The 24,945-nt window shown below is 55.6% G+C and overlaps 2 protein-coding genes across 3 annotated transcripts; both read right to left on the bottom strand.

The window, feature by feature from the left end:
* Positions 1 to 1,278: 1,278 nt before the first annotated feature.
* On the bottom strand, positions 1,279 to 5,704 carry herpud1 (homocysteine-inducible, endoplasmic reticulum stress-inducible, ubiquitin-like domain member 1). The gene is made up of 8 exons (XM_030096270.1): positions 5,393 to 5,704; positions 4,332 to 4,409; positions 3,878 to 3,961; positions 3,365 to 3,495; positions 3,170 to 3,292; positions 2,754 to 3,080; positions 2,044 to 2,125; positions 1,279 to 1,962 (listed from the first exon to the last, which is right to left on the bottom strand). Exons 1-8 carry the CDS (start codon positions 5,531 to 5,533, stop codon positions 1,771 to 1,773), a joined length of 1,158 nt encoding a protein of 385 aa, XP_029952130.1. The 5' UTR covers positions 5,534 to 5,704; the 3' UTR covers positions 1,279 to 1,770.
* A 2,555-nt stretch (positions 5,705 to 8,259) lies between these two features.
* On the bottom strand, positions 8,260 to 24,649 carry slc12a3 (solute carrier family 12 member 3). 2 transcript variants are annotated; one of them, XM_030096229.1, is made up of 26 exons: positions 24,425 to 24,649; positions 24,163 to 24,297; positions 23,782 to 23,857; positions 23,609 to 23,704; positions 23,093 to 23,232; positions 22,891 to 23,001; positions 22,187 to 22,298; positions 21,968 to 22,098; positions 21,765 to 21,849; positions 20,906 to 21,054; positions 18,920 to 19,027; positions 18,717 to 18,840; positions 16,403 to 16,504; positions 15,628 to 15,783; positions 15,077 to 15,176; positions 13,619 to 13,730; positions 13,400 to 13,537; positions 12,888 to 12,994; positions 12,703 to 12,785; positions 10,401 to 10,421; positions 10,184 to 10,354; positions 9,832 to 9,943; positions 9,463 to 9,549; positions 8,622 to 8,763; positions 8,483 to 8,550; positions 8,260 to 8,401 (listed from the first exon to the last, which is right to left on the bottom strand). In XM_030096229.1, exons 1-26 carry the CDS (start codon positions 24,647 to 24,649, stop codon positions 8,260 to 8,262), a joined length of 3,033 nt encoding a protein of 1,010 aa, XP_029952089.1. The 2 variants fall into 2 exon arrangements, with proteins under 2 accessions (XP_029952089.1, XP_029952090.1); XM_030096230.1 differs by having other exon boundaries at positions 10,184 to 10,333; positions 10,407 to 10,421.
* Positions 24,650 to 24,945: the final 296 nt, after the last annotated feature.

Genomic DNA, 24,945 nt, shown 5'->3' with positions numbered 1-24,945 from the left:
GAGGGCGGTCTGCTGCGGGCTCGTTTGTCCAGTGAACGAGCCGCTGTAGCGCTCCGCCGGGCTCTCTGCGTGCTGACTGTCCGCTCAGCGCGGAGCGGGAAGCGGATTCTCCACCCGCGGCACTGCGGCTGCGCGGCCCAGAAGCATGCGCCGGTCACGGAAGTCAGCATAGCTAACACGCTAACGCTAGCTTGTCAACAACGAGCTAACCACGTGTAGGCAATCAGTTATAACTTTAAACTTACCCTTTTTTACGCTGAGCTCAGGTCCACTGAAGGCTTCAAATGCTTCAAACAACTCCACTGGTGAAAGATGCTTCTGCTGTAGCTTCTCTTTCTGGCTCACAGTGTTCTGAGAACTGGTAAAAACTGGATTCCTGGCGGGTTTGTGGGTGGCGCCAATGTGTTGCTATTAGCAACAGGCAAAACTTGATGATATTAAGTAATTTGAGCACAGACAATAAATTTGTTATTGATTTGACTTAAAAACATGAGTACAATCAGAAAGGACACAAAAAAGTTAATTTGAATCAGAAATAATAAGTAATGCCATAGTTTTAATGCATTTAAGTCATATGAACTCAATCTCTGTGAGTTGAATCAACAATCAGGGTTTACAGTGTACCTCTATGATTGTTCATTGTGGTGTATTGTGACCGCTGTGTTCTGCCCTGTCACTGACTCCCTGTCGTTTCCTTTGTTTACGTGACATTTGTCACATTCACCTGTCTGGGGACTACGGATGGAAATGAGCCCAGGGCTACATTCCGGCATATTTACACATGCTGTTCATTAATATGCACTGTCCCTATTAAATAAATTGAAATTTGGTCCCCACAAGGATAGAAAAACACACACACACACACACACACACACACACACACACACACACACACACACACACACACACACACACACACACACACACACACACACACACACACAGTTTGAAGTTAAGGCGTATTTATTGCATCCTTTGACTCATGTTGACCTGAAACTCATGAAGCTCAAAGTTCTTCAAGACGACAAAACATTAGAGTGAATGAAGCGGCTCTGCGCCCCCTGCTGGTGGAGCCTGAGTACTGCCGCCCCCTGCTGGTGGAGCCTGAGTACTGCCGCCCCCTGCTGGTAGAGCCTCAGTACTGCCGCCCCCTGCTGCTGGAGCCTGAGTACTGCCGCCCCCTGCTGCTGGAGCCTGAGTACTGCCGCCCCCTGCTGGTGGAGCCTCAGTACTGCAGCAGGAAGGAATCCTGACTTACATCCATTTCTCAATAAATAAAAGTGAATTTCTGCACAGAAACAGACAGACATCCTCCATGTGTTTTTTTTTTTTTCAAAAGAAAAGTGTTGAAAACTTTGCGGACAGAAAACATCTGCCTCTCTTCAACATCTGGACTCAAAGGATTAAAGATTAAAGCCTGAAAGGAGGACTCCATCAGAATAAAGTTCACATCTTCCAGAAATCCTGAAACACACAGAGTCTCTTTAGGGCGGGTTCTGGACCCAGGACCAGGACCCAGGCTGACCCGGTCCGCAAGGAATTCTGGGTACAGGACCGGAACCGGTATGAAAGGTCACAACCCAGGAGCTTCTGGTCCACCGAGGTCTGGGTTCTGCTGGTGCTTCCAGTCTGGACCGGTCTGGACCGGTCTGGACCGGTCTGGACCGGTGAAGACCACGGTCCGGGCGCTGCGGGGGGAGGTCTAAAGAAGTCCTCCTCTGTGCTGGTGGTCCCGGACCCGATGTTTCTGGACCCGGGAGCCCGGACCGGTCAGTTGGCCACGCCCTCAGGAACCTCGGGAATGAGGGAGGAGAAGAAGGTCTTGAAGAAGACCCAGGCGGTCCACATGAGGGACACCTGGTGAGGCGGGACCAGGACGGCTGCCATTGGACCAGGACCAGGACCTCCTGGACCCCCTGGACCATCTGACCCGTTCTCCGGCGCTCCCTCAGCCGCTTCCATCTGGAACCAGAGTCCAGGTAAACTTCCTGCAGGACCCGATTCAACCGAAATGTAATCGGATTACATCTGAGAGGGGCTCACCGGGTTCTGGTTCTGCAGCTGCTCCGGTTCCTGGACCGGGACCTGGACTCTCCGTCTGAAGGGAAACCAGCCGGCAGTGTGTCTGAGGAGAGAACGGGCCGGGGTGAGACCAGAACCAGAACCAGACCCAGACCCTGGAGAACCAGAACCAGATCCAGAACCCTGGAGAACCATCTGAGAATCAGAGCCAGAACCTGATCCAGACCCTGGAGAACCATCTGAGCTGAGAACCTGTGTGTGTGTGTGTGTGTGGGACCGGCGCAGCTGCAGAACAGGACTGTGACCTGATCACGGGTCGTCTGGTGGGAGAAAACCCAGCGGAGGTCAAAGGTCAGAGAACAGAGAACGTTCCGTTCAGCGGGAGTGGAACCTCCAGGACAGACTCGGTTCTAGATACTGGTCCAGCAGGTGTTCTGGACGCGGTTCTAGATCCATCAGGTTCTCAGACTCGTCTCTCAGAACCAGTTTTGGTTCCGTGGTGTTCCTCAGGGTTCTGAGCGAGGTCCCTTCGTTTTCACGTCGACATCATTCATCCTCTCATCTCCACTGATCCAAGTGTTCACCCCCACCCAGACCCAGACCCAGACCCCCACCCAGACCCAGAACCAGGCCCAGACCCCCACCCAGACCAAGACCCAGACCCAGACCCAGACCCCCACCCAGACCCAGACCCAGACCCAGACCACCCCCCCCCCCCGCGGAGCACTCACAGGACCATGAGCACCAGGCCGCTCAGCACCAGCAGGAAGCGGGCCGGGCTGGAGTTGAAGAAGACCACGGTGAGCAGAACCAGGACCCGGGCCACCCAGTAGGTCCAGTCCAGCCAGTCCCGCTCCGCCGGCTCCTCGTCCTCCAGCGCCGGCCCGCCCTGCGCGTTCAGCCGCAGGTTCTGATTGGCCGGCGCCGGGTCCAGGAGGGCGGCGCCCGGCGCGGCGGCCGGGGGGGCGGGGACCGGGACCGGGACCGGGACCCGGTGGGCGGGGACGGGCGGCGGGGGGGCAGAGGGGGCGGAGCCGGCCGCCGCCAGAGCCGCGTGGCTGCGGGAGACAGAGGGGGACAGGTCAGGACACGGTCCAGGAGGCGGAACCAGAACCAGAACCAGAACCAGATCCGGAGAAGGACTCACTACTGCAGGTAGACCTGCTGGGCGTAGAGCTGCTGCAGCCACAGCAGCTGCTGGCGGCTGTAGAGCGACACGGCGGGGAAGGAGGGGGGGCGGAGCCAGGGGCGGGGCTCCGGGGACGAGGCCCTGCAGGGAGGAACCACACTTTAGAACCCTGCAGAACCTCCTAGAAGCAGTGATCTGTGTCCAGCAGCTCACCCGGAGGGGGCGGGGCAGGGGGCGGGGCAGGGGGCGGGGCAGGGGGCGGGGCTCCTCCTCTGCCGCAGCTCGCTCCCGTCCGGCGCCGTGGTGAAGTGTGAAGGCCGACCGGACTGAGGCGGATCTGAGACCTGCAGGAGAGACGCTGAACTCAGACCTCTGAGAGACCAGCTGCTGAGAGCAGGAAGCAGGAAACGCGAAGCAGGACGCAGGAAGCAGGAAGCACGAAACAGGAAGTAGACGGAAGTTCAGCTTCAGCTGAAAAATTTTTAGTAGAAAAAAAAAAAGACCGAAAACAGATGTAAAAAGTGTAAAAGATGAAGAGAAGCTGAAATGAAGGACTGAGCAGAGACTCTAGAACCTGGACCGCCCGAAGACCCCGAAGACCCTGAACAGGAAGTGAAAGATGGAAATGAGGCGAAGCAGCCGCTACGAAAAGGAAAACAGGAAACAGGTGGAACTTATTCAGCCGAGAACCGAGAGAACCAGAACCGAGAAGGACTCGGGACTCACTGTGAGTCCTGCAGGTCCTGGAGGACGAGTCCTGGACGGACAGACCAGATGGAGGGACAGGAGCTGGTCCTGCTGGGGGGACAGCTGAGGACAGAGGGACAGACGTCTCAGTGAGCAGCTTTACAGGAAATTAATCACTGAGTTTACAGTTAATCACGATTAATCACAGCTCTGCTGACGTGTCTGAAGGTCCAGAACAAGTCCAGGACCAGAACCAGAACCAGAACCAGGACCAGAACCAGAACCAGAACCAGGACCAGAACCAGGACCAGAACCAGAACCAGGACCAGGACCAAAGTGTTTGTTTTATGTTGTGTTTTCTGCTCTGAGCTCCAGCAGACACACACCTTCTGGACGATTTGTGTTTTAACTGTGTGAACAGGTGTGTGTGTGTGTGTGTGTGTGTGTGTGTGTGTGTGTGTGTGTGTGTGTGTGTGTGTTTAGTGTGCATTACCTGTGAGAACAGATCCGTCATGGTCAGATGATCAGGAATCAGTTTTCCAGAGAAGATCAGCCGCTGATCAGAGACCGCCTGAGAACACAGACCCAGTCAGTCTTCATCACCAGTCCTCCTCCTCCTCTTCCTCAGTCAGTCTTCATCAGTCAGTCCTCCTCCTCCTCTTCCTCAGTCAGTCTTCCTCAGTCAGTCTTCATCAGTCAGTCCTCCTCCTCTTCCTCAGTCAGTCTTCATCAGTCAGTCCTCCTCTTCCTCAGTCAGTCTTCCTCAGTCAGTCGTCCTCCTCTTCATCAGTCAGTCCTCCTCCTCTTCCTCAGTCAGTCTTCATCAGTCAGTCCTCCTCCTCTTCCTCAGTCAGTCTTCATCAGTCAGTCCTCCTCTTCCTCAGTCAGTCTTCCTCAGTCAGTCGTCCTCCTCTTCATCAGTCAGTCCTCCTCCTCTTCATCAGTCAGTCCTCCTCCTCTTCCTCAGTCAGTCTTCCTCAGTCAGTCTTCATCAGTCAGTCCTCCTCCTCTTCATCAGTCAGTCCTCCTCCTCTTCATCAGTCAGTCCTCCTCCTCTTCCTCAGTCAGTCTTCCTCAGTCAGTCTTCATCAGTCAGTCCTCCTCCTCTTCCTCAGTCAGTCTTCATCAGTCAGTCCTCCTCTTCCTCAGTCAGTCTTCATCAGTCAGTCCTCCTCCTCTTCCTCAGTCAGTCTTCATCAGTCAGTCCTCCTCCTCTTCCTCAGTCAGTCTTCATCAGTCAGTCCTCCTCCTCTTCCTCAGTCAGTCTTCATCAGTCAGTCCTCCTCCTCTTCCTCAGTCAGTCTTCATCAGTCAGTCCTCCTCCTCTTCCTCAGTCAGTCTTCATCAGTCAGTCCTCTTCCTCTTCCTCAGTCAGTCCTCCTCCTCTCCCTCAGCAGTCTCGTGCTGACTCAGCTCTCCCGGGTCTCAGGTGTCGGGTTTCTCACTGAGCGGAGCAGCGCGTGCAGCGTGGGAACCAATCAGTCGATCGACAGCTGAATCAGTGACGTCACCGCCCCTGACCAGACCGCTCTACGGCGTGGTGCGTTCACTGACCGGTCTGGACGGGTGGGACGCGGACAGGTGTCTCTTCAGGTCCAGGACGGTCCAGGCCGGGGGGACGCGGTCCACGGTTTGGTCCTCCTGTTCCCGGTTCGGAGTTTTGATGATGAGCCTGAGGTTCCGGTTCTGCTCCATGTTCAGCAGGTCTTCTACACACACACTAACACACACTCACACACACACCAACACACTCAGAGACGACCGGACAGGAAACCCGCGGGAAAACCACCGTATCGACCCGCTCGTGAGCCGCTCGACGCCAGTCTGAGCAGCGCGGCGTCAACATCCGGGTCTTCACTGCTGGAATGTTGTTTCCAAACACACGCTGGCCGCTCCTGATTGGCTGCCGGGGACTCGCGCCCCGACGTGGAGGCTCGCGGACTCGCTGCCTCGTGAGCATGCGCAGTGAACACGAGGCGTCAAAGATGGTCAGAGAGGTGCGAGGTCTCACTCTGATGACGATTGGGATTTTTTTTAAACAAAAAAGTCAATAAACAAATAAACAAATAATGAATGAATGAATAAAGGAATGAATAAATCTTATCTGACTAAAGCTTTTTTTTTTTTAAAAGTAACATTAAAATAAACCAATCAAATAAATTAACTAATCTATACAAGTTAAAAACCTAAAAAATATTTCTAGAACAAAATGTAAAAAAACCCCAAAACATTCAGAATCAGACATAATCAGTGATATTTATTAAATCGTTTGTCAGATGATCGATTCAAAAGGTGATGTGTAACATTTCAAAGTAGATATCTTCATTTTTTCCTCCCCTCACATGAAGATCTTTTCATTTTCCCGATTATCCCGTTTCTTCCTTCCAGTCTGGTTTAAAGTGAGCAGAGTGAGACCTCCTGTCTGCACAGCTGATCCACTCCTGTTACATAATAATCACACACGCGCGCACGCACGCACGCACGCACGCACACAGAATGATCCAGATCCCCTTTCAGAACGTTGCCAGTTTGACAGGAAACAGCTGATCGTTCCGTTCACAACCTCTTTCTGGTTTCTGATCAGAACCGGTTCTTCCCGGGTCGTCGGACCGCTGAACGCCCCAGAGCGTCCCACGTCCGTCCCCCGGGACACTCTGGACATTGATATCCATGTTTATTTACTGTCATGGGAAACTCATATTACCTCTTCTGTGGTTCTTTGAAATATTTCTTCAGGACTGATTTTCTAATTTGAACAGTGTTTGTTTATTTTGAGTAAATATTTTATTAAAGAGTCGTAGATCATTTTCCACTGAGAGTTCCTGGACGTCTTGTGCACGGCCCTGTCCTCGTATTTACTCTCCATTCTGTTTATTCTGGTGCTAAAAGCTTCTATAATGACACTGAGCGTCCCTGAGGAGGCCAAACGCAACGGGACGTCCGTCCTCAGTGACCCGCTGGCCGAGGAACGGCAGCAAAGGAGCGAGTCCGGGACCCACCCCGGGTTCCAGGTACAACCTCTGCAGGGGGTCCTGGTGACAGGGACCATGTCCCTGTGTTCTGTTGGGTTCTGTTGGGTTCTGTTGGGTTCCAGTAGGTTCTGTTGGGTTCCGGTGGGTTCTGGTGGGTTCCGGTGGGTTCTGGTGGGTTCTGGTGGGTTCCATTGGGTTCCGGTGGGTTCTGGTGGGTTCTGGTGGGTTCTGTTGGGTTCCGGTGGGTTCTGGTGGGTTCTGGTGGGTTCCGGTGGGTTCCGGTGGGTTCTGTTGGGTTCCGGTGGGTTCTGGTGGGTTCTGGTGGGTTCCGGTGGGTTCTGGTGGGTTCTGTTGGGTTCTGGTGGGTTCTGTTGGGTTCCGGTGGGTTCTGGTGGGTTCTGGTGGGTTCCGGTGGGTTCTGGTGGGTTCTGGTGGGTTCCGGTGGGTTCTGGTGGGTTCTGTTGGGTTCCGGTGGGTTCTGGTGGGTTCCGGTGGGTTCTGGTGGGTTCTGGTGGGTTCTGTTGGGTTCCGGTGGGTTCTGGTGGGTTCCGGTGGGTTCTGGTGGGTTCTGTTGGGTTCCGGTGGGTTCTGGTGGGTTCTGGTGGGTTCCGGTGGGTTCTGGTGGGTTCTGTTGGGTTCTGGTGGGTTCTGTTGGGTTCCGGTGGGTTCCGCTGTCAGTCACAGATTTATCGATGTTCTCTTGAACCTTCCTAGAGAACAGACCCATCCCTCTGGACGTTCTCCGTGTTTCTTTTAATCAATCCCCTGAATTAAAGGATGTTTTCGGATCTTTTCTTTTCTCCCAGATCTTCTCCTCAGTTGCTCCGATCCTCCGGAGAACCTCGTCACAACAGTCAGCAACGTTCTGAGACTGATCTGGATCAGGGTCTGATTGGTCGGTGAGATCAGCGTATTTCTAGAATCAAACTAAATCATTCAGCTGCTCAAAAGTTAAAAACCGCAGCTTCAGACTGAACCAGATCAAAGAACATGAAGACTCAGGACCCGGTTCAGGTCCAGGGTCCGAGACAGACGGAGGACATCAGACAGAACAGACCGACTGAGGGACGAACAGACAGACAGAGACTAACAGACTGAGACCACCTGACAGAGCCACAGACAGAGTCCCTGGACCCCTGGACCCCCTGAGGGGTCCAGGGGTCCAGGGACTCTCTGGACTCTATATGGACGATACCAAGGGAATCCAGTCCAAGACAGACTAAAGTCCCTTCAGAAGGAAAGACGAGGACCAGGTGAGAACAGGTCCATCAGGTGCTGGACGCTGTGAGCTGGATCCAGGATCGTTAGGGTCAGCGGTTCGAGTCCAGCAGGAAACCGTCTGCTGGTGGTCTACTGGTCTTAATGTTCTGGCTGGTCTCTGGGAGGACCGCGGTCCCTGCCAGGGGGACCGCCGGGCTTCCTGTCTCGGTCTGTCTTCTGGACGGCGTCTCACTGGCAGTAGAAGGTGAGGACGTTCTCCTGGTTCCCCCGGACCATCAGGACCGGGGGTCTCAGGTCCCGGGACAGGACGTCCAGCCAGGACAGGTAGAGCGCGCCGGGACACGCCCCCCTCCTGCCGACCGGCATGGTGCTGCCGGGGGACGGGGGACAGGAACATAGTGAGGTTCTGGACGCCGCGGCGTCCGGCGGTCCGGCGGGAACAGGGACTCACATGAGGATCAGGGCGGCGTCTCCGGACCGGTCCTGCAGAACCTCGTTCAGCCGGATCTGACGGAGAGACTGAGAACCGGAGGGCAAAGGTCACGTCCAGCGCGCCAGACACCCGGTCCCTCTGACAGGAGACGGCAGACCTTGGCCCGGTTCTTCTCGTAGTCCTGGTCCGTGATCATCCAGGGCTCCCCGGGTTGCCGGTTCCACGCCTGTGCCTGGGAGTCCTGCTTCGGGTTGGAGTCCAGCCTGAAGCAGCTGACCAAGTCCTCGAACCGACGCACGCTGGAAGGAGAACACCGCTGAGGGACCCGGGTCTGAATCCGGTCTACAGAGACCGGAACCAGAACCAGGCGGTGTGTGGGCCGTGACGGAGGACCGTCCGGTCGGACCAGTCAGATCCACGGAGAACCGCGTTCAGGGAATCAGCAGCTGCTAGCTGCTAGCTGTTAGCTGCTAGCTGTTAGCTGCTAGCTGTTAGCTGTTAGCTGCAAACTGTCAGATGCTAGCTGCTAGCTGTTAGCTACTAGCTGTTAGCTGCTAACTGTCAGATGCTAGCTGCTAGCTGTTAGCTGCTAGCTGTTAGCTGCAAACTGTCAGATGCTAGCTGCTAGCTGTTAGCTACTAGCTGTTAGCTGCTAACTGTCAGATGCTAGCTGCTAGCTGTTAGCTGCTAGCTGTTAGCTGCAAACTGTCAGATGCTAGCTGCTAGCTGTTAGCTGCTAGCTGTTAGCTGCTAGCTGTTAGCTGCTAACTGTCAGATGCTAGCTGCTAGCTGTTAGTTGCTAGCTGCTAGCTGTTAGCTGCTAGCTGCTAACTGTCAGATGCTAGCTGCTAGCTGTTAGTTGCTAGCTGCTAGCTGCTAGCTGTTAGCTGCTAGCTGCTAGCGGCCATCTCTGCCTGGGAGCTGACCTGCTTCTCAGACACGACACAGAACATTTGGATGGTTCTCCGTTTCGAACGTGACCGGGCCCTCCGTGTCACCTGTGCGGCTGAGGGTCCTGGAAGACGTCGGGGAGAACCTCCACGTCCCGGAACCCCAGACGGAACCTCTGGATCAGCGCCAGCGCCCTGGAAGAGCGGCAGAGCGGACCGTCAGGAGGAACCCGGGTCCTGCAGAACCACCCGGGTCCAGAGAGGACCGGCTCCACCAATCAGAGCTGATCCAGGAAGTGGACTGGGAACCGGAACCTCAGAGGGCGGAACCTGGAGCAGCCTCAGCTCTGACCGCCGTCGCCATGGAAACAGAACCTCACAACACAGAGAAACTTCTCTATCTTCCCCCGGAACGGAGCGATCGGGGTCTGGAGCTGGACCTGCCCCCCCCCCCCCCCCCCCCCCCCGGAGACCTACTCCGCCCGCCGCTCCTCCAGCCGGTCCCGTTCTCCGCCCACGAAGACCCGGACGCAGCAGCGAGACCAGCGCCTCCTACGGGTCAGAAGGTAGGGCAGCAGCAGGGTGAGGCCTGCACACACACACACACACACACACACACACACACACACACACACACACACACACACACACACAGTGAGGGGTGGAGCAGGTGGAGGCAGTCCCCCTGTCCCCCTGTCCTGTCCTCTGTACCCTGTCCTCCTGTCCCCTGTCCTGTCCTCCTGTCCCCCTGTCCTGTCCCCTGTCCCCTGTCCTGTCCCTCTGTCCCCTGTCCCCCTGTCCCCTGTCCTGTCCCCTGTCCTGTCCTCACCTCCGTCGTCTCCCAGCCAGTAGACGTGGACGCTCTGCCGTCGCTGCTTCCTCTGGAACTGAGTCTGGATCTGAGGCTCCGGCGGGAAGGAGGCTGAGGACAGACCGGCAGGCTGAGTGTGTGTGTGTGTGTGTGTGTGTGTGTGTGTGTGTGTGTGTGTGTGTACCTGTGCTGCTGGTCTGGATGTGTGTGTGAGCTGGGCCGTTGGTCTCTGGACTTTCATCAAATCCTGGATTCACTGGAACAAAACCAGATCCAGACCTGATGAGAACTGAAGACAGCCAGCCTCTGAATCCTGAACCCTCCAGACCCTCTAGACCCTCCAGACCCTCTAGACCCTCCAGACCCTCTAGACCCTCTAGACCCTCCAGACCCTCCAGACCCTCCAGACCCTCTAGACCCTCTAGACCCTCCAGACCCTCCAGACCCTCTAGACCCTCTAGACCCTCCAGACCCTCCAGACCCTCTAGACCCTCCAGACCCTCCAGACCCTCTAGACCCTCTAGACCCTCTAGACCCTCTAGACCCTCCAGACCCTCCAGACCTTCTAGACCCTCTAGACCCTCTAGACCCTCTAGACCCTCCAGACCCTCCAGACCCTCCAGACCCTCTAGACCCTCTAGACCCTCTAGACCCTCCAGACCCTCCAGACCCTCCAGACCTTCTAGACCTTCTAGACCCTCTAGACCCTCTAGACCCTCTAGACCCTCTAGACCCTCTAGACCCTCCAGACCCTCCAGACCCTCCAGACCCTCTAGACCCTCTTGACCCTCCAGTCCCTGAACCCTCCAGACCCTCCAGGCCCTGGACCGGGTCCTGCAGCCTTTAGGACCAACAGGACCATCAAGCTCAGCAGTTCTGGAGCTGCACAGAACCTTTAATAGACCCTCCAGAAAAACGCGATCATGTGATCACATGAATTCACATAAATCACCCTTTTGCCGCTGATCATGCGGGGGCCACATATTTTCCTACAGGGCCATAATCCCCGCAATGATCTCATAATCCCCGCAATAATCTCACATTTGCCGAGAAAAAAGAGAGCTGGTCCGGCGAGATGTCGCAGTTTCAGTCATCAGATCGCGAATTCTGCACAAACTGACTGAAGGCGCTCAGAACGCTGGAAAAATCAATGAAGAAACAAAATCCGTCACATTCGCCTCCGAATAGTTCAGCCAAAGACCGGCTAACCGGCACCCCGGTACAGACCGGTACAGACCGGTACAGACCGGTACAGACCGGCTAACCGGCACCCCGGTACAGACCGGTACAGACCGGTACAGACCGGGCTAACCGGCACCCCGGTACAGACCGGTACAGACCGGTACAGACCGGGCTAACCGGCACCCCGGCACAGACCGGTACAGACCGGGCTAACTGGCACCCCGGTACAGACCGGTACAGACCGGCTAACCGGCACCCCGGTACAGACCGGTACAGACCGGTACAGACCGGGCTAACCGGCACCCCGGCACAGACCGGTACAGACCGGGCTAACTGGCACCCCGGTACAGACCGGCACAGACCGGTACAGACCGGTACAGACCGGCTAACCGGCACCCCGGTACAGACCGGCACAGACCGGTACAGACCGGTACAGACCGGGCTAACCGGCACAGACCGGTACAGACCGGTACAGACCGGCTAACCGGCACCCCGGTACAGACCGGTACAGACCGGTACAGACCGGGCTAACCGGCACCCCGGTACAGACCGGTACAGACCGGTACAGACCGGTACAGACCGGTACAGACCGGTACAGACCGGGCTAACCGGCACCCCGGTACAGACCGGTACAGACCGGTACAGACCGGTACAGACCGGGCTAACCAGCACCCCGGTACAGACCGGTACAGACCGGTACAGACCGGTACAGACCGGGCTAACCAGCACCCCGGTACAGACCGGTACAGACCGGCTAACCGGCACCCCGGTACAGACCGGTACAGACCGGTACAGACCGGCTAACCGGCACCCCGGTACAGACCGGTACAGACCGGTACAGACCGGTACAGACCGGTCTGATCGGCACCCCGGTACAGACCGGTACAGACCGGTACAGACCGGTACAGACCGGCTAACCGGCACCAGATGAAGCCAGATGTGACGGAGCGTCATGAAGTTCAGAACAGAGAACATCTGGTGACGCTGACCCTCTTCTTCCTCATTCTAACAGTTTTCTTTCTGTTTTTGAGATTCGTTGATGACAGTTTTAAAATTTCATCCATTTTTCCTCTTTTTAAAGGTTTTTTTTCTTTTTTCTGCCATGTTTCATTTTCTTCTGTTAGAAATCGGACACATTTCAGGTTTTTAAAATGTTCCGTCATTTTTTTCTCCATTTCTTGGTTTTTGATATTTTTCCAGTTTTACTTCGACCTTTTTGAATCTCTTTAGAAGCGAGAGCGACGAATCACAGAATGAAGAAGCGAAATGTTTATTCAGGCTCCATGGAGCCGCTGCAGGGGGGCCGAAGGGCCACATGGGGCTCCAGAGCCGCAGCTTGAACACCGCTGTCTCACCGTGAGACGGAGACATGTGAGAGACGTCCAGTCCGTCCTTCATTCTCAGGACACACACTCCGTACTGCAGGTCGAAGGCATCGCTGGAACACACACACACACACATACACACACACACACACACAGCCGTAGTGTGTGTCAATGGACGCTGTCCCCGGTGGACAGACGGTGGACGGTCCACTCACTGCAGGATCTGGACGTAGCTCTGAGCCGCCGGCGCCGAGGCTCTGCTCCAGTCCGACTTGAAGCCCATGAGCAAGATGTTGGGCTTCATCCGGCCCAGACCGGCGCCCTGGGGGTCAGAGGGGTCAGAGTGTGTGTGTGTGTGTGTGTTTGTGTGTGTGTGTTCTCGTATTTCTATCCTTGTTGGGGCCAAATGTCCCCACAAGGATAGCAAGACGTGGAACGACGTGCCTTGTGGGACCTTTTTCCGGTCCTAAGTAGGAGAAACAGTGTTTTCTTGACCATGTTGTTGTTACTGAAAAAAGTAAAAGTGCAAAAACATTTCTTTAGGGTTAGGCTTTGTTGTGGTGTGGGTTAGGGTTAGGGTAAGGGTCAGGGTTAGGGGCTAGACATGAATGGGAGTCAATGGACGGTCCCCACAAGGATAGAAATACAAGACTGAGCGTGTGTGTGTGTGTGTGTGTGTGTGTGTGTGTGTTTGTGTGTGTGTATGTGTGTGTGTGTGCAGCTCCACCTGCAGCAGGATGTTGGCTCCAGACCGGAGGTCCGGGGCCAGGACCCCCCTGTAGAAGGCCCGGACGCCCCGGCCGTTGAGCCAGGCAGTGTGGCGGTCGCCGCTCAGCTCCTGCAGCGCGGCGGGGGAGGGGCCGGCCTGGAGTGGGGAGGAAGAGGAGCAGCTGCTTCATCAGTGAGCCCTGTGGCCCCCCAGCCCCGGTCCTGGACCTGGACTCACACAGACCACGTCCCCACACAGCATCAGGCTGAGCCGCTTGGTGAGGAGCCCCACCAGGTCCACCAGGGCCGGCCGGGTCCCGGGGGGCCCGCTCAGGACCAGGCACTGCGGCCTGCAACACACACACACACACACACACACACACACACACACACACACACACACACGACTGAGACCAGGCCGGGCGCCACGGACCGGTGATCAGGATCCAGCAGGATCCAGCAGGATCCAGACTCTGCTGGTGAAACATGAAGATGCTGCTGGGGAGCAGCTGTAATACCAGGGAGAGTCCAGCAGGGGGCGAAGATGCTGGCTTCACAAAGAGCCGGAGTCTCATAAAGCTAAAGAGCTAATGCTAACCCTGAGAGAAGCTAAAGCTAAAGAGCTAATGCTAACCCTGAGAGAAGCTAAAGCTAACCCTGAGAGACGCTAAAGCTAATGAGCTAAAGCTAACCCTGAGAGAAGCTAAAGCTAAAGAGCTAATGCTAACCCTGAGAGAAGCTAAAGCTAACCCTGAGAGACGCTAAAGCTAATGAGCTAAAGCTAACCCTGAGAGAAGCTAAAGCTAACCCTGAGATAAGCTAAAGCTAAAGAGCTAAAGCTAACCCTGAGAGAAGCTAAAGCTAACCCTGAGAGAAGCTAAAGCTAACCCTGAGATAAGCTAAAGCTAAAGAGCTAAAGCTAACCCTGAGAGAAGCTAAAGCTAATGAGCTAATGCTAACCCTGAGAGACGCGAACGCATTTTGATGACATGTTTGTTTTGAAGCGCTGATTGGCTGAAGTGCCTGTCAGTCAGAGGAGGAACCGACGCCCCCTGCAGGCTCCTGTCCAGACTGAGCTCAGCTCCAAAATCCAAGCTGGCTGAGGAGTGGGCGGGGCTGGATTACGAGGCCAGGGTCGAATGGTGTCAACTCAAAGCCCGCCCCCAGAGCGCCAAAACTCGACACCACGGCGCAGCAGAAAGAGAGCAGGCGCACACAGAGTGGTTTAACTGTGCGATTATGATGTTTATGCGCACAGAATTTTGGCGCAATAACGACGCCACGCTGTGGGGGACGCCACGTTAGCCCCGCCCACCTTCATAAACAGCCAATGGGATCGATACAGGACTGATCCCAGACTGAGATTCTAGTCCACTCCCCCTCTGGGACAGAACCAGGAAGTCCCGCCCTCAGCCGTGTGACGACTTCCTGGGCTGCAGTCTGGACACTTTGACCTTTGACCTCTGAATGACCCCTCAGCGGTTCAGAGAGGAGAAAACTAAACTGTCCAGGTTCAGGATGAAACCACCGCAGGACTGCAGGTCGCTGAAGACCTGGTTCTGGTCCTGGTCCTGGTCCTGGTCACCATGGTAACAGCCCCATCATGCTAACTACATCATTCCCAGCATTCCTGCTGTTTCCGTGGAAACGGACCCCGTTTTGAAACGTTGTGTGAAGGTGAAACTCCGTCACTCACCGGTAGTTCTTCACGTGGTCCTGGACCCGGTTCAGACCCTCGCACTGGCTCAGCGCCAGGCTGTAGGAGCTGGCCTGGACCGACGAGCCCCAGTTGACCTCTGACCCCACGGGGGAGGGAGGGAAGGGGGAGGGAGGAGGGAATGAATGAATGAATGCTGTTATCTCACCCTGCGTGTGTGTGTGTGTGTGTGTGTGTGTGTGTGTGTGTGTGTGTGTGTGTGTGTGTGTGTGTGTGCGTTCTTGCATTTCTATCCTTGTCGGGGCCAAATGTCCCCACAAGGATAGCAAAACATGGAACGATGTGCCTTGTGGGGACCTTTTTCCGGTCCTAAGTAGGAGAAACAGTGTTTTCTTGACCATGTTGTTGTTACTGAAAAAAGTAAAAGTGCAAAAACATTTCTTTAGGGTTAGGCTTTGTTGTGGTGTGGGTTAGGGTTAGGGTAAGGGTCAGGGTTAGGGGCTAGACATGAATGGGAGTCAATGGACGGTCCCCACAAGGATAGAAATACAAGACTGGGCGTGTGGGTGTGTGTGTGTGTGTGTGCGCACCGGGCCTCCGATACAGTGTGTATCCCAGCAGCAGCAGCACGATGCCGAAGGCGATCAGGGCGGCCCACCAGTTGAGCAGGAACATGATGACGGCGCAGACCAGCGCCGCCAGCAGGGACAGCCACTTACTGTAGAACCGGAAGGACGGACGCCAGCCTGGACACACACACACACACACACACACACACACACACAGTTTTTCAGAACAGGACTGAGACCCCTCCCCCACTGCAGAACGTTCTGCAGTGGGGGAGGGGTTTCAGTCCAGCGGTTCTAACTACTGTGTTCACCAAGAGTTTTAACAAGGGGCGTTAGCTAGGCGTGTTGATGAGGCTAACAAGGTGAGTTAACCAGGTGCATTAACCAGGAGTGTTAACCAGGAGTGTTAACCTGGTGAGTTAACCAGGAGTGTTAACCAGGAGTGTTAACCTGGTGAGTTAACCAGGAGTGTTAACCAGGAGTGTTAACCAGGAGTGTTAACCTGGTGAGTTAACCAGGAGTGTTAACCAGGAGTGTTAACCAGGAGTGTTAGCTGGAGTGTGATAGCCAGGCATGTTCACATGTTATGTTTCCCTGGCGGGTTAACCCAAAACTTTTAACAAGGCGTGTTATACCAGGTGTATTAACCAGTGGGTTAACCAGCGGGTGGGTTACCTGGGGGGTAACCAGTAGGTGGGTTAACCAGTTGGTTAACCATTGGTTGGGATAACCAGTTGGTTAACCAGGGGGTTAACAGTAGGTGGGTTAACCGGGGGATTAACCAGTGGGCGGTTACCTGGAGAGTTGGTGACGGAGGCATGGAAGCAGCTGAAGTTGATGAGGCAGTAGGAGCAGAGGAAGAAGTTGGAGATGATGGGAGCGATGGTGTTGAGCTCCGCTGGAGGAGGAGGAACACAACGGGGTGAGGAGACACACAACCTGACACACACAACCTGACACACACAACCTGACACACACAACCTGACACACACAACCTGACACACAACCAGAGACACACAACCTGACACACACAACCTGACACACACAACCTGACACACAACCAGAGACACACAACCTGACACACAACCAGAGACACACAACCTGACACACACAACCTGACACACACAACCTGACACACAACCTGACACACAACCTGACACACAACCTGACACACAACCTGACACACACAACCTGACACACAACCAGAGACACACAACCAGAGACACACAACCTGACACACAACCTGACACACAACCAGAGACACACAACCTGACACACAACCTGACACACACAACCTGACACACAACCTGACACACACAACCTGACACACACAACCTGACACACACAACCTGACACACAACCTGACACACAACCTGACACACACAACCTGACACACAACCTGACACACAACCTGACACACAACCAGAGACACACAACCTGACACACAACCTGACACACACAACCTGACACACAACCAGAGACACACAACCTGACACACAACCTGACACACAACCTGACACACAACCTGACACACAACCAGAGACACACAACCTGACACACACAACCTGACACACAACCAGAGACACACAACCTGACACACACAACCTGACACACAACCTGAGACACACAACCTGACACACAACCTGACACACACAACCTGACACACAACCAGAGACACACAACCAGAGACACACAACCTGAGACACACAACCTGAGACACACAACCTGACACACACAACCTGACACACAACCAGAGACACACAACCAGAGACACACAACCTGAGACACACAACCTGAGACACACAACCTGACACACAACCTGACACACACAACCTGACACACAACCAGAGACACACAACCTGAGACACACAACCTGACACACAACCTGACACACAACCAGAGACACACAACCAGAGACACACAACCTGAGACACAACCTGACACACACAACCTGACACACACAACCTGACACACACAACCTGACACACACAACCTGACACACACAACCTGACACACAACCAGAGACACACAACCTGACACACAACCTGACACACAACCTGACACACAACCTGACACACAACCAGAGACACACAACCTGACACACACAACCTGACACACACAACCTGAGACACACAACCAGAGACACACAACCTGACACACAACCTGACACACAACCTGACACACACAACCTGACACACAACCTGACACACAACCAGAGACACACAACCTGACACACACAACCTGACACACAACCTGAGACACAACCTGACACACAACCTGACACACAACCTGACACACAACCTGACACACAACCTGAGACACAACCTGACACACAACCTGACACACAACCTGAGACACACAACCTGACACACACAACCTGACACACACAACCTGACACACAACCTGACACACAACCAGAGACACACAACCTGACACACACAACCTGACACACAACCTGAGACACAACCTGACACACAACCTGACACACACAACCTGACACACAACCTGACACACAACCAGAGACACACAACCTGACACACACAACCTGACACACACAACCTGAGACACACAACCAGAGACACACAACCTGACACACAACCTGACACACAACCTGACACACACAACCTGACACACAACCTGACACACAACCAGAGACACACAACCTGACACACACAACCTGACACACAACCTGAGACACAACCTGACACACAACCTGACACACAACCAGAGACACACAACCTGACACACAACCTGACACACACAACCTGACACACAACCTGACACACAACCTGAGACACAACCTGAGACACAACCTGAGACACAACAATCAAAGAGACACACAAGCAGAGGAACAGCCCCTCCTGGACCGTCGGGGAGGGGACAGGGGACGGGGGACGGCCCCCCCTGGAGGGGGGATGGGGGACAGGGGACGGGGGACGGCCCCCCCTGGAGGGGGACGGGGGACAGGGGATGGGGGACGGCCCCCCCTGGAGGGGGGATGGGGGACAGGGGACGGGGGACGGCCCCCCCTGGAGGGGGACGGGGGACAGGGGATGGGGGACGGCCCCCCCTGGAGGGGGACGGGGGACAGGGGACGGGGGACGGCCCACCGATGAGGATGAAGGCGGCGGCGATGACGTAGGTCAGCAGGTAGCCTCTGATTGGCTCCTGGTTTTTCCCGTAGCCTTTCCCGAAGAAGCCGATGAGCGGGTACAGCCGGTCCTGACACAGGCACTGCCAGGACACACACAGGCGGTCGGTTCCACGCCAGGACCTCGGGTTCCGGGTCCGGTTCCGGGTCCGGTTCTACTACCTGGAAGACTTTAGGAGCTGAAACCAGACAGGCCAGCGCCGAAGACAGAGTCGCTCCGAAGATCCCGGCGGTGATGAGCGGAGCGAAACCCGACACCATGCTCATGGCCTGGACCCAGAACCCGGGAGAACCCGGGAGAACCCGGGAGAACCCGGGAGAACAGGAGAGACCAGTCACACAGAAACCCACCAGAACCAGACAGAACCTCAGATTATGTTCATGAAATAAAACATTCATTTAAATCAGGGTGGGGAACCTCTGGCCTCCGGGCCGTATACGGCCCGCCAGACCGCTTCAGTCGGCCCGCGACGTGACAAAAAATGTTGCACTCCTAGTCTGAATAGATAAAAATATCGGGAAGAAAAATAGTTTTCTTCGATAAAACAGACAGCTTCTCTGTCCGAGCCAACGTGAGGGTCAGTGAACACAACACGACTGACGGGATCAGAGCTCGCAAGTGATGCATCACGGCAGCTGTCAAGAAAAGAAAGGAGGATGCAGAATGCCGTGTGTTTCAGGAAAAATGGACAAATGACTTCTTCTTTGTTGAGGTTAAAGGCAAGCCAGCGTGCGGGTTTGTGGCGAGGCGCTGGCAGAAATGGAAAAGGCAAATGTCGAACGTCATTACAGCTCGAAACATGCTAAGCTTGACGAGTTGAGAGGACAGACGCGTTTGGATAAAATGAATGCTCTTCGTCGGAGTTCGGGTGCCCAACAAGCAGCTTTCACAAGACCACGGACTGACGGAGAGATCGATGTGCAAGTTTTGTGGTGAGTGAATTAACTGCCACGAAGCTGAAACCTCATGGCGAAGGAGGGTTTGTGAAGGAGTGCCTCGTAGCCGCGGAGCTGCTCGCATCTGACACAGTGAAATTATTTCAAAGTGTCAGTTTGTCTCGAAGAACAGATGCAGACAGGATTACTGATATGGCAAAAGATATTGAAGAAAAACTGAAAGACATGACGCAAAGTTCCTCTGGGATCGGGCTTCATGGTAGACATCACCAAGCACCTGTCAGAGCTAAACATCACGCTGCGAGGTCCCAACCAGCTCCTCAGCTCTTTGCTCTCCAATGTGAAATCGTGTGAAGCCAAGTTAAGGCTGTGGCAACGACACCTGGACAGTGGAAACACTGTGCACTTTCCCACCCTGCAAGAACAAACGCCTGATGTTACGACTGAATGTGCTGGTCGGCGTGGAAACCCATTCAGGCATTTGATGACAGGTTTCATGATGTGAAAAATGTACTAAAGGAACTGGACATTTTCTTCCATGCCGTTTAATGTGCAACCATGTGATGTGCCAGACAACCTTCAAATGGAAATAACTGAGCTGCAGAACAACAACGAGCTCAAAGCCAAGTACAACAACCTCTCTCTGCTGGACTTCCACAAACTGTACATTCGTGCTGAGGATTTTCCCATCCTGAGGAGACATGCCCTGAAGTTTGCATCTCTGTTTGGCACAACGTACCGCTGTGAACAGTTCTTTTCAAACCTGACTCTTGCAAAGACTCGCCTCCGTTCAAGACTGACTGACCCAAACTTGGAAAACCAGCTTCGAGTAGCATCATCATCACCGCCAGCTGACATCAGACGCCGAGCCAAAGAGAAGCAGCTCCAGCCCTCATGAGGCGAGTCTGACATGCAGAAATGCAGCATTGTCCGGCTGCAGTGACACTGTGCTTATGGACTGTTTTCATCTTTTTTTGTATCCGTGGGTATGTGTTCGTAACAGCAGGGCCCTCTGAGGACTTCATGAAATTTAAATGGCCCTTGACATGAAAAAGGTTCCCCACGCCTGATTTTAATAAAAAATATAAACCATGAGGTGAACTTTAAAAAGAAACTATTTCAATAAAAAAGCAAAAGTCAGAGAGGAGGAGCTGACAGTCTCCCCCTGGTGGTTAGTTGCAGTGACTTGCAGCGAGCTAGCTGCTCCCCCTGGTGGTTAGTGAGTTAGTTGCAGTGACTGAGTTGCTGCACCTGGTAGTAGTTGCTGAGGCCGTGGCTGCAGGTGAGGTTGCCGGTGCAGCGGCTGAAGTCCCAGCCGTACCTGCAGGCCAAGCCGGAGCAGGCCGGGCCGGACAGAGTGTCGTTGAGCAAACCGGAGGCGTCGCGCACCACACAGGCTCCTGAGGAGACAGCGGGACAGCAGCTACACCCGACAGCTCCACCGGCTGCTCTGTCCACTGCTGCTTGTTTCCAGGCTCTTGGTAAAAGTGACTAATTTGAACCATTTTTAACCAAAGTCAACTCGACACGTTAAACCCAACCAAACCATAACCTGACCTGAGCCAACTAAACCCACCAACTCCAACCAACCCCACCCAACCCACCAACCCCACCCAACCCACCAACCCCAACCTAACCAGAACCAAGACAACCTGAACCCAGAACATTCAACCTAACCAATCATAACCCACTAACCCAACTGAACCTGACCTAAACAACACAACCCAACCCATTAACCCAACCCAACCTAAACCAATAACCCAACCCAACCCAACCCATTCACCCACCCCAACCCATACAACCCAACCCAACCAAAAATCACAAGCCAAACCCAACCTGACCCAAATCAAGCAAACCTAAACCCATAAAACCCAACCTTACCCAACTAACCCAACCTAATCCAACTAACCCAACCTAATCCAATAACTCAACTAAACCCACTAACCCAACCCAACCCAACTAAAACCAGTAACCCAGCCTAGCCCATAAAACCCAACCTAACCTAACTAAACCCACTAACCCAACCTAACCCGACCCAGATCACGCCAGTCTGATGTTTGTCCTCATGAATCCCCAGAGGAGCAGGTCCAGGTGGAGCAGGTTCCAGTACCGATGGTGGCGGAGATGACCAGGTAGGACAGGGTGGTCAGCAGGATGGCCATCAGGGTTCCCCGGGGGATCGCCACCGCCGGATCCTGAGGACACAGAACCACCGCCAAGTTACAGTCATCAGCCAGAAGGTCAGAGAACACACTGCTGGAACCAGAGGTTCTACAGTCTAGAGGAGAGCGTGAGGGTCTGGAGCCGTGGAACCTTCAGGTCTCCGGAGATGTTGGCTCCGGCCAGGATCCCCGTCGCCGACGGGAAGAAGATGGAGAACATGGCGAAGAAGTTCCCGTCGGGCCCCCGCCAGCCCGGGACGAAGTTCTCCGCAAAGATGTCCGCTGTGAGGAGAGAACCGTCAGAACGCAGAGAACCGGGCTCTATGAGTCTGGGGGGGCGGGGGGGGGGGGGGGTCTGGGGTTCTGTCACCTCTGTAGCTGAAGAATCCTCTGGACTGTTTCTCTGCTGAAGCAGGAATGAAGGTTCCAACGATGTAGTTCGCGAAAGAAACCAGGATGACCAGGAAGAAGAGAACCTGAGCCTGGACGAGAGAGAGAGAGAGAGAGATGCTCTTTAGTCTGGAGGAGAGAGAGCGAGAGAGAGAGAGAGAGAGAGAGAGAGAGAGAGGCTCTATAGTCTGGATTAGAGAGAGAGAGAGAGAGAGAGAGAAGATGCTCTACAGTCTGGAGGAGAGAGAGAGAGAGAGAGAGAGAGAGAGAGAGAGAGAGAGAGAGAGAGAGGAAGATGCTCTACAGTCTGGAGGAGAGAGAGAGAGAGAGAGAGAGAGAGAGAGAGAAAGATGCTCTACAGTCTGGAGGAGAGAGAGAGAGAGAAGAAGATGCTCTACGGTCTGGAGGAAAGAGAGAGAGATGCTCTATAGTCTGGATTAGAGAAAGAGAGAGAGAGAGGAAGATGCTGTACAGTCTGGAGGAGACAGAGAGAGAGAGAGAGAGAGAGAGAGAGAGAGAGAGAAAGGAAGATGCTCTACAGTCTGTTTGTTGGAGTCTCTCTCTCTCTCTCTCTCTCTCTCTCTCTCTCTCTCTCTCTCTCTCTCTCTCTCTCTCTCTCTCTCTCTCTCTCTCTCTCTCTCTCTCTCTCTCTCTCTCCCCCTCCCTCCCTCCCTGACCTCTGACCTTGGACTCCCAGGCCATCCCGGCCATGGAGATTCCCAGCAGCGCGGTGACGGTGACGATGCCGACGATCCGGATGTCGTTGACCGGGTCCACCATGACGGCGCCGTGCTCCTGTCCCACAGGGTTTCGGGAGGTCAGAGGTCGCCGGGGTCGACCCCCGACCTCCTCCCGCCCCGCCCCCGGCCCCGCCCCCGCCACTCACGGCCATGAGGTCCCGGACGGTCTCGGCGAAGCCCACCGTGTGCATGGCGACCGCCACGGCGTTGGCGAAGGCGAAGATGAGGCCGATGGAGCCGCCCAGCTCCGGACCCAGACTCCGGCTGATCAGGAAGTAGGTCCCCCCTGGACGGAGCGCAGACAGTGGCCCCTGGTGACCCCTAGTGGCCCCTAGTGGCCATTAGTGACCCCTACTGGCCCCTAGTGACCCCGAGTGACTCCTAGTGACCCTTAGTGGCCCCTAGTGACCCCTAGTGACTCCTAGTGACTCCTAATGGCCCCTAGTGACCCCTAGTGGCCATTAGTGGCCCCTAGTGGCCATTAGTGACCCCTGGTGGCCCCTAGTGGCCTCTAGTGACTCCTAGTGGCCCCTACTGACCCCTAGTGACTCCTAGTGACCCCTAGTGGCCCCTACTGACTCCTAGTGGCCCCTAGTGACCCTAGTGACCCCTAGTGACCCCTAGTGGCCGTACTGACGGTTCTGGGTCTCGGTGGTCCTGACCTGACTTGACCTTGCCGTTGGTGGCGATGGCGGCGGTGGACAGGCCTGTGACCCCGGTGATGCAGGACGAGACCAGGACGATGACCCAGGTCAGACCTGAGGATGAGGGACCAGGGTCAGACGTGGTCCGGCGGGTCCAGGGACCTGGAACCTGGACTCTGGAGCCACCGTACCGATTCCGGCCTGAGCCGTGATCCAGGGCAGCCGCAGGTACAGGATCACACCCCAGATGTTCAGCATGCAGCGGATCTGGACCAGAGAGCACCAGCTGAGGGACCAGGACCCGGACCCAGCAGAACTGAGGGACCCGGACCCAGCAGGCCTGAGAGAACCAGGTCCTCCCAGGACCATCATGACCCCCCTGGACCCACCATGACCCCCCTGGACCCACCATGACCCCCTGGACCCCCCTGGACCCACCGTGACCCCCTGGACCCACCATGACCCCCTGGACCCACCATGACCTCCTGGACCCCCCTGGACCCACCATGACCCCCTGGACCCACCATGACCTCCTGGACCCCCCTGGACCCACCATGACCCCCTGGACCCACCATGACCCCCTGGATCCAGCCGAAGCGAGCTGGCTGGGATGAGGGCTCCTCCGGCTGGTCCTCGTCCTCCTGCGAGCTGTCCCCCCCGTCCGGTCCGGAGGTGGTCTCCTCGTAGAGCGGCGGTCTGGACGGGTCCTGCTGAGACAGAACCGGGTCCGGGACAGGTCAGAGAGGGAGCCGGCTCCCTGCGGTGCTCGGACCCGGACCAGGTCCCGCGGGACCCGGAGCGGGTTCTGGTCCTGCAGACCGGGTCTGGACCGACCTGGACCCGGCCGTGCAGCTGGAACAGGGACGGCCTGGCGCGGCGCCGCCGGCCCGCCGCCGCCGTCCGGGCGTAGAAGTCGTGGTGCGGCGGAGCGTCCAGGGTGTCGTAGCCGCCGCCGTCGCCGTGACGACCCAGGAACCCGGGCGGGCCCGGCTCCGCGGGCGCAGGCGGAGGGCCGGGCCTGAAGGCGGCCAGCCGGACGCCGTTCGCCGCCGAATCCATCGGAACGTCTGACTGGAGAGACGCGGGACCTGCCTTTATACCCGATCTCCGGCGCGGCCTGGGGCTCCGACACGCCTGGGCGAGCAGAACAAACGAGTCGCGAGCGAGAAGCGGCGCTCGGCCGGCGGCCAATCAGACGCTCCGCTGCTGCAGGCGGCCGGAGGCAGGGCTGCTCCACCTCCTCCGTCACCTCCGATGACGACTTTTTGTAAAAACCTTATTTTCAGTTTGGATTCAACGAACCCAGAAGTTACCGTCGCGTCACTGAACAGTGCAGAACGCTCAGTTATAAAACC

This window comes from Salarias fasciatus, chromosome 7, assembly GCF_902148845.1.
Source record: "Salarias fasciatus chromosome 7, fSalaFa1.1, whole genome shotgun sequence".
In the NCBI taxonomy this organism is placed as follows: Eukaryota; Metazoa; Chordata; class Actinopteri; order Blenniiformes; family Blenniidae; genus Salarias; species Salarias fasciatus.
Note: the sequence above shows the minus strand (reverse complement) of the source record. Positions and strands in the feature narration are given on the sequence as shown.

Bases quoted from the DNA above. Each gene is read 5' to 3' on its own strand.
- herpud1 (XM_030096270.1), bottom strand. From the start codon at position 5,533: ATGGAGCAGAACCGGAACCTCAGGCTCATCATCAAAACTCCGAACCGG. The intron at 3,081-3,169 runs GTGAGTCCTTCT...TGTCTCCCGCAG, and splicing joins CAGCAGGTCTACCTGCAGTA to CCACGCGGCTCTGGCGGCGG. The intron at 1,963-2,043 runs GTGAGCCCCTCT...CTCTGGTTCCAG, and splicing joins AGCTGCAGAACCAGAACCCG to ATGGAAGCGGCTGAGGGAGC.
- slc12a3 (XM_030096229.1), bottom strand. From the start codon at position 24,649: ATGGATTCGGCGGCGAACGGCGTCCGGCTGGCCGCCTTCAGGCCCGGC. The intron at 23,858-24,162 runs GTGGGTCCAGGG...TCTCTGGTCCAG, and splicing joins GCTGGATCCAGGGGGTCATG to ATCCGCTGCATGCTGAACAT. The intron at 22,099-22,186 runs GTGACAGAACCC...CTCTCCTCACAG, and splicing joins AGGATTCTTCAGCTACAGAG to CGGACATCTTTGCGGAGAAC.